Below are 10,972 nucleotides of genomic sequence, written 5' to 3' on the forward strand. Positions count from 1 at the left end.
ACCCAGCCCGCTCCTCCGGCGCTCGTCTCTGACGTCATCTGGCCGCGCCGGAGCCCGCCGTGCTATGGCGGAGGTGAAGGTGAAGCCAGAGGTGCCCGACCCCATGGACATCGAGAGCAGGTGCTGGGGGCCCTCGGAGGCAGGCATGGAGGTTGCCGGGCGGCGGGGTGGGTGTGTGGAGGCCGGCAGGGAGGCCAGGGACGTGTTTTGGGGCGGGGCGTTGTCTTTCAAGGCCTGAGGGAGGGGGTTGGACGCCCGAGTGTGGTCAGGAAACAGGTGCTGAAGGAGAGGGTTGTTGGGGGCACTGAGAGTTTCGTGCTGGGAGGTGCTCAGGGGACAGTGCTCAGGGGACAGTGGGGGTTGGGTGTTTTTCTGGTCTTGGAAAGGGAAATGGTGTACAGCAAGTAGGTGCTGAGCTCCCTCAAGAAGCAGTTGATGGATACTTTTCCTCTGAGTTGCTCGTGTCACTCTTTTCCATCCTGACTCCAATACTGTTTGGATTTGGTTTTGGATGCAGCAGAACATGACTTTTAAAGTTGCTTCTCTCTTCTTGCAGGATTATTGAGCTGTGCCACCAGTTCCCACATGGCATCACAGACCAGGTGATCCAGAATGACATGCCTCACATGGAAGCCCAGCAGAGAGCTGTGGCCATCAACAGGCTGCTCTCCATGGTAGGGAGATCCCACCTTCCTCATCTTCTTCTGCACATGCATAACCACAAGGCCTGTTAGTGATGGGGAATTAGTTAAATGTAGAGAAAAGGATGGATGTTAGCCCATGCTCTCATATGTGATGGACTCCTCTGAACCCCTCACAAAATCCAAAGTGTGTGGATTGCTCTGCTGGCACACAGGTGAAACATGAAGCATGCCAGATCTGTAAGATCTGTAAGAAAGGCTGTAACTATAGGAAAGGATCCACTGGCAGTGAAAGAGTGAATGTTAATGCTGTTATACACACTTACACTCTTAGGCTTGTCTAATTGCTTGCCTCTTCAAAACAGGAAGTAAGGATTTTGCCTGGCACAAGCATGCAGAGCAGAACAATCTCTTTGTGTGTGTGAGAGATGCCAGTAATTTGCTTCTGAGAGTCACTGCCCATCACAGCTGGCAGCTTTCCAGTGATGGCCACTTAGTAAAAAGTAGAACTTTGCTACTGAAACTTGGAATTGTTCCAGATCTCCACTGTGATTTCTCAGTTTCCATGCAAATAAGTGCTTTGGTGGAAACTCAGAGCCAAGTATACAAAAACTTGGTGTCCCTTGTACCATGTGAAAGTCAGGAGAAATATTAGGAATTGTGTAGATGTTGTGGGAAGGGTCAGGAGCTGTTTGTTATTTCTGATAGCTGATGATAAGTGGATACTTTTCAGGGGAAAAAAAAATCCTCAAGGCTGTTATTGTTTCCAGCGGTTAGAAATGTTAGTTTTCATTTTTCTTTATTTTGTTGGCATTAAATAAGGTTTTTATTGTAGAATTTTAGAATATTCTTCTAAAACACCTTCTGAAACAAGCTGTTTGAAGGAAAGTAAATGCATTGTGCCCATCTCTCCTAGGGGCAGCTGGATCTTCTGAGGAGCAGTGCAGGTCTCCTATACAGAATCAAAGATTCCCAAAATGCAAGGTAAGCCTGTGTTTGCTGGGAAATATATTTGGAACACAATTCTTGTTTGTAGTTTAAAACAAATCCAACTTCTTTAACATTTTGGATCTTTCAAAAATCCTGATGACAGTCTTGTTTCACAGTAAAATGAAAGGCTCTGACAATCAAGAGAAGCTGGTTTACCAAATCATAGAGGACGCAGGCAACAAAGGTACTTTAAATTATGGTTGTGAATGGTGCTAACTCTGTTTACTTGTGGGACCATTCCTGTCCAAAGTCACAAATGCTTGCCCAGACAATACAGATATAAAATCTTAAGAGTTCACATAGCTGTTAGTTTTCCCCAATCCATTCTGTCCATTCCTTCCCTTTTGGTGGGAGGGGTAGGATCCCTCCTGTGGTAGGCAAGTGACTCAAAGCAGTGTTGTGGTGTGACTTTTGGTGGGTGAGTATGTACAGAAACAAATGGCTTCTTCTATTTATTTCTGTTCACTTCTCTGTTTTTTAACAGGTATTTGGAGCAGAGACATTAGATACAAAAGTAATCTGCCTTTAACAGAGATTAACAAGATACTGAAAAACTTGGAAAGCAAGAAACTAATTAAAGCAGTTAAATCTGTGGCAGTGAGTATTTTGTGACTTTTTTTTAACCATTTCAAACATCTGCTGCATGCTTTGTACGCTTCTAACAGAGGACTGGGAGCAGAGAAACCTCATTTTGCCTCCAGCTTTCTCTTTGACTGGGCACCAGTGTTTCTCTGCCTTTAGTGTGCAGGTTTGAGGTGCAACAGATATTGAGTCCACAGATCAGCTTCTCTGCTGTCTGTAAACATGCACGCTCCTACTGTCTGCAGATCCTGCCCTCTCTTGTTCTGACTTTTACATAAAAGACTTCTCCTCTTTTGTTTGTTAACTCTCTTTTCTACCACTCCTTTCTCCTCTCAAGTCTCCACCCAAATAATCAACTTGCCCATAATTACTTTTTCTCAGTTGGTCCCAGAGTTGCTGCCACAGTTGTTGTTTGATATTTCTGATACTGAAGCAATCTCAGCCTTTTATGTGGCACTATTGATATGGTTACCTAGCTGCAAGTGGCTCTGCAAGGGTCCTCTGCCCTGGATCTCCACAAGCTACCTTCAATGTTCTGGTTCACACTGGGTCTGGTAAACCAGATGGAGGTACAGAAGTTGGACGCAGAAAAGCAGTAGCTTTTTCATGTTCTTGTGAGAGATGTTGATCTTCTCTTTATCTCTGTGTTACCTGAGGGTCAAACAGGTTGAGGATAGCTTGACTTAGGTGGATTGCTGTGCCCCAGGTATAGGAGTAATGAACTACCTCTTTTTCAGATCATCTGCTTAAATCTTCCTTCCTTATGAGGGCTTTCAGCTGTTGAGAGCTATACATTTTCCTCCAACAGGCATCCAAGAAGAAGGTCTATATGCTGTACAACCTGCAGCCCGACCGCTCTGTCACTGGTGGGGCCTGGTACAGCGACCAGGACTTCGAGTCTGAATTTGTGGAGGTGTTAAATCAACAGTGTTTTAAGTTTCTGCAGAGTAAGGTGAGTGCCAAAGTCGCCTGCCATTTCTTTTGTGCAAGTAATGGTTTTCTTTATAAAATAGGTGCCAGACAAGGCTTAAGTTTTCCATAGATGTTGGCCATTATTGCAGCTAGATTGGCAAATCTGTACTGGACTATTATTTTTGTCACAGCAAGTGTGATGGTGTTGTATTTTAATGATGGATATTTTTACACCCTCGACAAGGAGTGAAGCCTGCCATCTCCAAGGTCCAATGACAAACTGTCCTAGGAGACCCAAAATTGTGTATTCCTTATCTTCTGAATGCCAGACTGCCCAAGATTATTACTGTCCCTAAGACCCAGCAACCCGGTTAAGAGGAACTGGTGTGTTTTATCCTGGAAGCGGGGGTGCAGGGTCACTTTAAACATGGAAACAGACACGAGGGGAGCGCTTTTGTTCTCCCCCTCCCGAGGGGGTTGCCTGGGGCAGGTCTCCAAGGCTAAACCCGAGAAGCAGCATTTTGCAATCCAAACCTGCTCCAGAGGGAATGTCGCAATACCTTTTCCCGCTGCTGCTGGGACAGCTGAGGAGGAGTCAGACCATCTCTCCATGAGTTCTCCAGCTGCCTGCCGTTTGGCGAGGAGGGGCGGACCTGCAACTTGCCGGGAAGTTTTTTCCAGCGTTTTAAGCAGCATTGGAGCCTTTTGGTCAAAAATAGTTTGTCCAGGTTTTGTTTAGTCCCTGTCCCCTGCTGATTGTTGTTTGTGGGAAGAGGGAGTTCTGGAACCCTGGAGGCTGTTACCTTTTATTTGTTACCTCTTATCTGATACTTTTTCACTGATACCTTCCCCCATCTCTCTTTATTGGTGAGATTGGTTAAAACTAAAGGGGAGGTAACTAATTTTGGAGTCTCCACCCTGTATAATTGTCTTAAACTAAGACACAAACTAAGCAGCAAAGAGCACAGGACTAAAAAATCTAGGAAATGTCACTGTGTTTTCTGCAGAGCACCTCATTTCTAAGAGGGCATAAGGCAGCAGTCAGTTAGTTCTGCCTAGAAGACAATTGCTCCTAGTCTAAAATGTCCCATTTGCAGATTGTAGCATTTGTCTATTCCATTACAATATGTTTTAACTGGCTCTAGGTACAGCAGAAACTCTTTTTTTTTTTTTTTGGTCAACAAAATGCCAGATGCTGGTATTCCTTCATACTAATCTGAATTATTCTTATTAAATTTTATGTGATTTATTATAAAATTGTATTTGATTGTGCACTGCATTGTCTCGCATACACCAGTCTTAAGGACATGGCTTTAAATGCTAAATGTGTTCCAGAAATGGAAAACAAGTGCTGTTTTTGAGTCTGCCTGAAACTGAACCACGAAGGAAGCTCTTGGCAGTGAGTGCTGACTGTAACTAACCTTTGCTTTTTCTCAGGCAGAGGCAGCTCGAGACAGCAAACAGAACCCCATGATACAGAGGAACAGCTCGTTTGCCTCATCTCACGAGGTGTGGAAATACATCTGTGAACTGGGCATCAGTAAGGTCAGAGCAGATTCATCTCACTACTGTTCAAATTGTCAGTGCCTGATTAGCTCTAGGAGCTGAGGACTGCAAACTTGCTGAAGGTCTCATAAGTGTCTTAGTACCCTACAGCTTGTGTGGTAGAGGTGAGCTTTGTGGCTTCATTGCTTTTTGGGGAGGGTCATTGATACTGCCTGGGATTCCAAGATAGCTTGTGCATGTGGGTTTTCAAAGATATATAAAAGACTTAGCAGTCACATCCTTGTTAACAGTCTCAGCAGGTTTAGATTTCATCATTTCTCTTAAGTTTACGTACGTACTTCAAGGAGTTTTAGGCAAGGGAAAAAAATAGAAGGGGAAGAATACCCCACAATTACTGGTCACCATCAATATCTTTAGCACTCTTGTGTTTTTCTTCTTTTACAATCATTTTCCTGCAAAACTGGAACTGTATCATGCTAGGATGATGGAGGCACCTCTGGTGCATAGGGAAGTTCTTTTTGGCTAGTGCAAATCAAAAGTGCTCAGGAGGTAGGAGCTATTAGTATTTGCTTTTCTTTTTGCATCTGCACAACTTCATAAAGTTCCCAGTGAGACTGGTGTCTTTTTCTGGACTAGGTTAGAACTCTAAGGATTTGTTACTCATGGTGTTTGCTCTCTTTGTCCTTGCAGGACTTACTGGCATGCATCTTTCCTAACATCTATTTCACAAATTGTTTCTTAGGTAGAGTTGTCAATGGAAGACATTGAGACCATTTTGAATACTCTGATCTATGATGGCAAAGTGGAGATGACCATTATTGCTGCCAAGGAGGGGACAGTGGGCAGTGTGGATGGGCAGATGAAGCTGTACAGAGCCGTCAGTCCTCTCATCCAGCCCACGGGATTAGTCAGGACGCCCTGTGGACTCTGCCCTGTGAGTAACTAACTCAGTGTATCATTAGTGGGTGCATGCAGCTCCTGAACACAGTCCTGCAATGGCCAGCTGGCACATTGCAGGTTCTGCCCATGAGCCAGCCTCATGGCTAAGCCAGCTGGGCTTAAAAGCTGCCCCTGATGCCTTAGCTGTGGTGTAACAGGCAGACTCTCTAGTTGGTCTAAACACCTGCTCTGCCAGGTGTTTCCCACTTCCAGCCTGTCTCTTTACTGGACTGTATGTGAAAGGATGCTGTCAACTGTAGCCTGTTCCAAATTGTGTTATATTTCTGATCCCAGGTTTGCTTGTGTTTTTAACAAGCTACCTTATTTCTGCCTAGCTTTTGGTCTCTCCTCCTGTGACCTGGTATGAAGGTAAAACTTGCCAGCATGTCCCTTTGTGGTGGGATCTGTTTTTCTCTTCTCCCTCAGAGCTGCCATAAGGCTTCCTAGATTTTAGCCTCTGTTAGACTAATGCTGATCTACTGGGGAAGGAGCAGAAAACATGGGAGCATGTTACACACACCAAGCATGATCCAACCAGAAGTAATTACTCTGCTGACACAGGGCTTTCTTTTTTGCAGGTTTTTGATGATTGTCACGAAGGTGGTGAGATTTCTCCATCAAACTGTATTTACATGACAGAGTGGTTGGAGTTCTAAAGTGAAAGAAAACTGTAAACTGGATTCTTGCTTCACAGCCAAGGTGACAAACAGCTTGCTTTTCTTAAAAGCGGCCTTCTAAATTTGTGAGCAACTTCAGGACATGGAGTGACGATACATAAACCAGCAATGTATCAGTTGTGTGAACTATCCTGGGAGTGGACTGGAAGTGGAGTCAGGACTGAAGTGGAAATGTAGATCCAATCTTGAACCAAAATTGGAGGTGGCAACTAAGGTGGTTAATGTTGAAACTGATTCTAAGCAACAGTTCAAAATAAAGTTCAAACAACGTTGAGACATTTTTGTCTTAACACATATTAGGCCCTCACAGCTGATCAGAAAAACTTGCTAACAAGTGGTACCAAGAAAGAGATCCCAAATTTTGTTTTCAGACTAATGCTACTGATGGATGGTTAAGTTCTAAAGCTGACACTTTTCTCCCATGATAGCTTCCATCTAAAGATTAAGAATCTGATGTGGGAAAGATTCTGAATATGTCAAATAGAACTCACTGATTGTTTATTATTTTTCTTACCTGCTAATTTATCATTAAACCCCAAATTTTTCTTATGTACATGTGTGCTTCATTTCCTGTGTTGCTGCCTGGTGATGCATCTGTTGTATTTATTCTTTCCTCATCAACTTTCTGGTGCTGTGTTCTGCAGCTGCATCACATACATGGATATCTTCACTGAAATTTTGAGTAGATGTATTCTGGGAAGATATGCTTTTCCTAACAGAAAGGGGTCCTCTGGTCTGGTGATACTGAGAAAATTTGTATAGATTTTATAGATTATCTGAATACTAGCAAACGTGTCTTTCTCTTGAGTGTGACTCTCTGTGTGATTCCTTTTTCATAAATATGAATACTGTGCATATGTGGTCCAGCCAGCTCTCCCAGCATCCCGAGTAGCAGAGGGCTGGAATGACACACTAGCAGGCAGGGTGGGGTGCACAGACAGTCTGGTCCCTGTACCACTTGCTGCCTGTGGCTTCAGCTGGCTCTGTCCAGGCAGGATCTCTCCACAGTTGCTCAGTATCTTCATAACAGTCTCCCAGCACTGGGGAACAATCAGGAGGTCAAGCACAACACAGGGCCCATTGCATCTGGCTTTCAAATGTGCCTGGCTGAAGATAAGCCCTCTCAGACGCTGTGTTGGGAGGGTGATGGAAAAGCACCTCTGTGGCTGAGTTAGCAGCACTCTGGGTAACCTGACAGAGGATTAATGTAGATTTTGGAACAGTTTACATCATAAGGGTAAGAGACTTTACATCAGCATTTCCAGTGCTGTCCAGGAGTGTGCACTTTCTAAAAGCAGTCTGGATCACATGTGAAAGTGTTCAAATCTTGCTTGATTTCCATTTCCCTTCTTACAGCGTGGATGGAGGACAGAGGCTAATGGGGGTAAGTGCTGTATAAAGAATAAAAAGGCCCCACAGTTCCTGTCTCATGCAGGGAGGGTATGGATGCAGAGGCAAAGGCTCCTTGTGTGGGAGCAGTTAGGTGTGTACTGGAGCAAACAATGAGTACTGATAAGCTGGCAACTCCATGGAAGGACTTTGAGTGTGTCAGCAAGGTGAGCACCCCCAGCAGGCTCTCCTTTTGCTGCAGTGTTGTCTCCAGGTGAAAGGGATGCATATCTCTACAGAGACAGAAGAACTCTTACAAAAGCTCTTACAAGAGAGAGTGGGGGTGAAATGATTGGAGCTTTGTTCTTCCTCTGCCCCCTTTAACCACTCAGCACAGAGAAGCCAAGGGGAAAATGCTGCTCTCTTCCCTGGAGGGAGCCTTGGATCAGACATCCTTTATTCAACCAAAGGTAATTTCACTGAGATGTGGGGCTGAGGTTGCCTTTGTCTTCCTGTCTTCAAAGGGGGCCTGACACAATGGGGTCCTGAGTCCTGCTGCTGCAGAGATAACACAATGTTTGTGCTCCACTGCAGCTAGAAGATAACTTCCAGGGAAACAACAGGACTTTATCATGCAGGTATGTCACTTTATGCTCTATAATCACATTCATTGGCAATAAGAAAAAGGAGAGAAAGCTTCTCCTCAGTGAAGAGCTTTAGGAAGTAGACAGATGGTTTATTAAGCACTTTAAATTTTGGCATTGAGTTTATCTGGCTTGGATGACCTTTGTGGTATCTGAAACTTCCTAGTGTTGAAGCTGTAACAAGACTTCTCAGATTAGGAAAAAAGTGCCTATAAGGGAAAAGTAATTTCAATTTCCTATCTGTAAGATAGGAAACTGTCTGATCTATTTGTATATGAATCAGAGAAAAATGATCTTTCTGTCACTCTGGTTCTTCATGAACCTGGCTAATCTATCAGCCTGAAATTCTTATCTGAAAAGGGAGTAAATGCTAAAAGGTAGCACTAAGAGTGTCCTTGCTTTTGTCAATCTTCTCCCTGGCAAAGCTGTCCCTATTTCAAACTGGTATGAAGTGTAATGTTTTCAGGAAGCTACTATAGTAGCTCCAGTACTGAATATGAAAACGCTTACGTGTAGAAAGCTGAGTTATCCCTTAAAACATGGATGACAAATTGGAAGCATGATCTGCTCATTTATTTATGCAGGCCTCATACAAGAGGTCAGAGATCAGCTGCTGCGGGACCATGAGATCCCTTCCGAGCTGGAGAGAGCTCATCCGTGTTTTCGTGAGCCCTGATCCTGCTGTCAACCCAAGAGCCTCTTTTGAGTGGTTCCCTCACTAGCAGTAGCTTGTCCAAAGGCAAGTTGGCGGGTGGGCACACCCAGATGCCATTTTCACACGGAATCAAGTGCAAAATTGCTTTTTAATTCCAAGAGAAACATTGACTATGGTAGCTGGCTGCATTGTGAACTGACAGTGTACAGCTGGCAGATATTGCCTGGCACATGTAGCCTTTACACACCGAAGTTTAAAACCTTAGGATGAATGGCAAACTTGAAGCTTTGGTATTGAAAACATTTACCCCGTGGCTGTGTGGCTGTTTAGTTTTTTCCTGGGTTTGGTTGGTTGGTTGTTTTTTTTTTTATTTTTACTTTGATGGTAGCTGGCCCGTGTGAGGTGTGATGGGTAATTGTTGTTCCTCTGGTGCTGTTAGAGAGCACCATCTCCTGTCTCTTCCCGGGATGGCTCCCCCCAGGGCTCCAACAGCAAAAAAGCTCGGTCTTAAGCCACATTGGTTTCTTTTTTGCCTCCACGTGCAGAACAGATCTTGGGACGAAACTGTAGTGAGTGGAGGCAGCTGGGTCTCCTACTGCTGCTGAACACTTGATGCTTTGAAACAGGCTACAGACACCTCAAACAGGGCTCTCCTCTGCCACAGACAGACCAGCTTTCCCTCCTCTTGCTCCACTTGGCTGGGACTTCTGTCATTTCACCTGTGAGTAATGCATGCCCAGGCCCTCCTCAGCCACACTAAGCCCAGCTTAACTTGCAGTCTGGAGGAGACTAAAAGGTATTGTGACAAGCTCTGCGGATGTTGTCCAAGTTGTCGTTTAAAATGTTCACTTCCAACATGAGAAAGTTGGTCATTGCACTTTGCTCATTCTTTGGGAGATCTTCTGGGGAGTGGGGAGGACAGGAATCAGAGCTCAAAGCTCTCTTCTCTTTCAGCTGTTAAACAAAAATCAAGTTGGGGCTTGTGTAGGCAGCCTGTGGTGTTTTTCTTTCTCTGACTTTTTGAGCAAGCTTGTGATTCTTCCAGGAGATGCTTTTGGGAAAGCTTTTACTTGGGTTATTTGGCCCACAAACACAGAGCTTTAAGATTGTGCTCCTCTTCCAAACTGCTTTGGTTTAACCAAGCAGACAGGTAAACACCACACAGGTGTTCCCTTACTTCCTCCCCAGTGAGATGGAGAGACAATTGGAATAAATGGTAAAGCTTTTAGATTTGGATAAAGACAGTTTAACAGGGCAGAAAAGGAAGGGAAAATAATGGTAAAAGATTACATAAAACAAGTGATGAACAACGCAGTTGCTCCTCCTCTGCTGACCATTGCCCAAGGAGTGCCCAAGCAGTGGGCTGGAAACCAGCAGCCAACTCTCCCCAGTTTAATTGTTCAGCATGACACTGTATGGTAAGGAATAAGGAATATCCCTTGAGCCACTCGGGGTCAGTTGTCCGGTCTATGTCCCCTTCCAAATTCCTATGCACCCCCAGCCTCCTGGCTGGCAGGGCAGCATGGGAACCTGAAAAGTCCTTAACTTAGCATAAGAACTTCCCAGCAAGAACTAAAATATCAGAGTGTTACCAACATCTTCCCAATCGTAAATCAAAAATGCAGCACTAAACCAGCTACGAGGGAGGAAAGTTAATTCTGAAAGTTGAAAGCAGGACACAAATTCAGAGTAGTTACTCAGTATTTTAGTTAATCTAATGCTTGCAGTGGTGTGCACTATGGCCTTGAAGCCCTGGGTCCTAGTAAGGCTCTTTGCTGTTGAGATGTGGCAAAGGGAGGGAGACGTAACTTGAAGGACAAAACAGGCAACTTCAGAAAAGCAGATTTGCTTTGCCTCCTACTTGGAGAGCCAGTCCTGGGTCTTAGAATGCTAGCAATAGTAGTAATGTGAATTTTATGCACTTTAGGATACACACATCAGTAGTATGCTTCTACTTTCTTATTCCCACTGCATTTGGGATGTCAGGAAGCTGGGAAGGCAAAGCTAATGCTCACCTCACACAGAATTTCATTTTGTTTTGTTTTGGACCTGTTACAGTACTCTGCACATTCCAAACACAGATTTCTGTGCATTTAA

At 44.4% G+C, this 10,972-nt stretch overlaps 1 protein-coding gene across 1 annotated transcript; it reads left to right on the top strand.

Moving 5' to 3' along the window:
• The first annotated feature begins 13 nt into the window (after window positions 1–13).
• Window positions 14–6,800, top strand: POLR3F (RNA polymerase III subunit F). Its single transcript, XM_048299295.1, has 9 exons — window positions 14–120; window positions 557–674; window positions 1,558–1,625; window positions 1,748–1,815; window positions 2,116–2,228; window positions 3,022–3,165; window positions 4,563–4,670; window positions 5,374–5,565; window positions 6,149–6,800. Exons 1-9 carry the CDS (start codon window positions 65–67, stop codon window positions 6,224–6,226), a joined length of 945 nt encoding a protein of 314 aa, XP_048155252.1. The 5' UTR covers window positions 14–64; the 3' UTR covers window positions 6,227–6,800.
• The last annotated feature ends 4,172 nt before the right edge of the window (window positions 6,801–10,972 follow it).

The sequence above is a fragment of the Corvus hawaiiensis genome, chromosome 3, assembly GCF_020740725.1.
Source record: "Corvus hawaiiensis isolate bCorHaw1 chromosome 3, bCorHaw1.pri.cur, whole genome shotgun sequence".
NCBI classification, from domain to species: domain Eukaryota; kingdom Metazoa; phylum Chordata; class Aves; order Passeriformes; family Corvidae; genus Corvus; species Corvus hawaiiensis.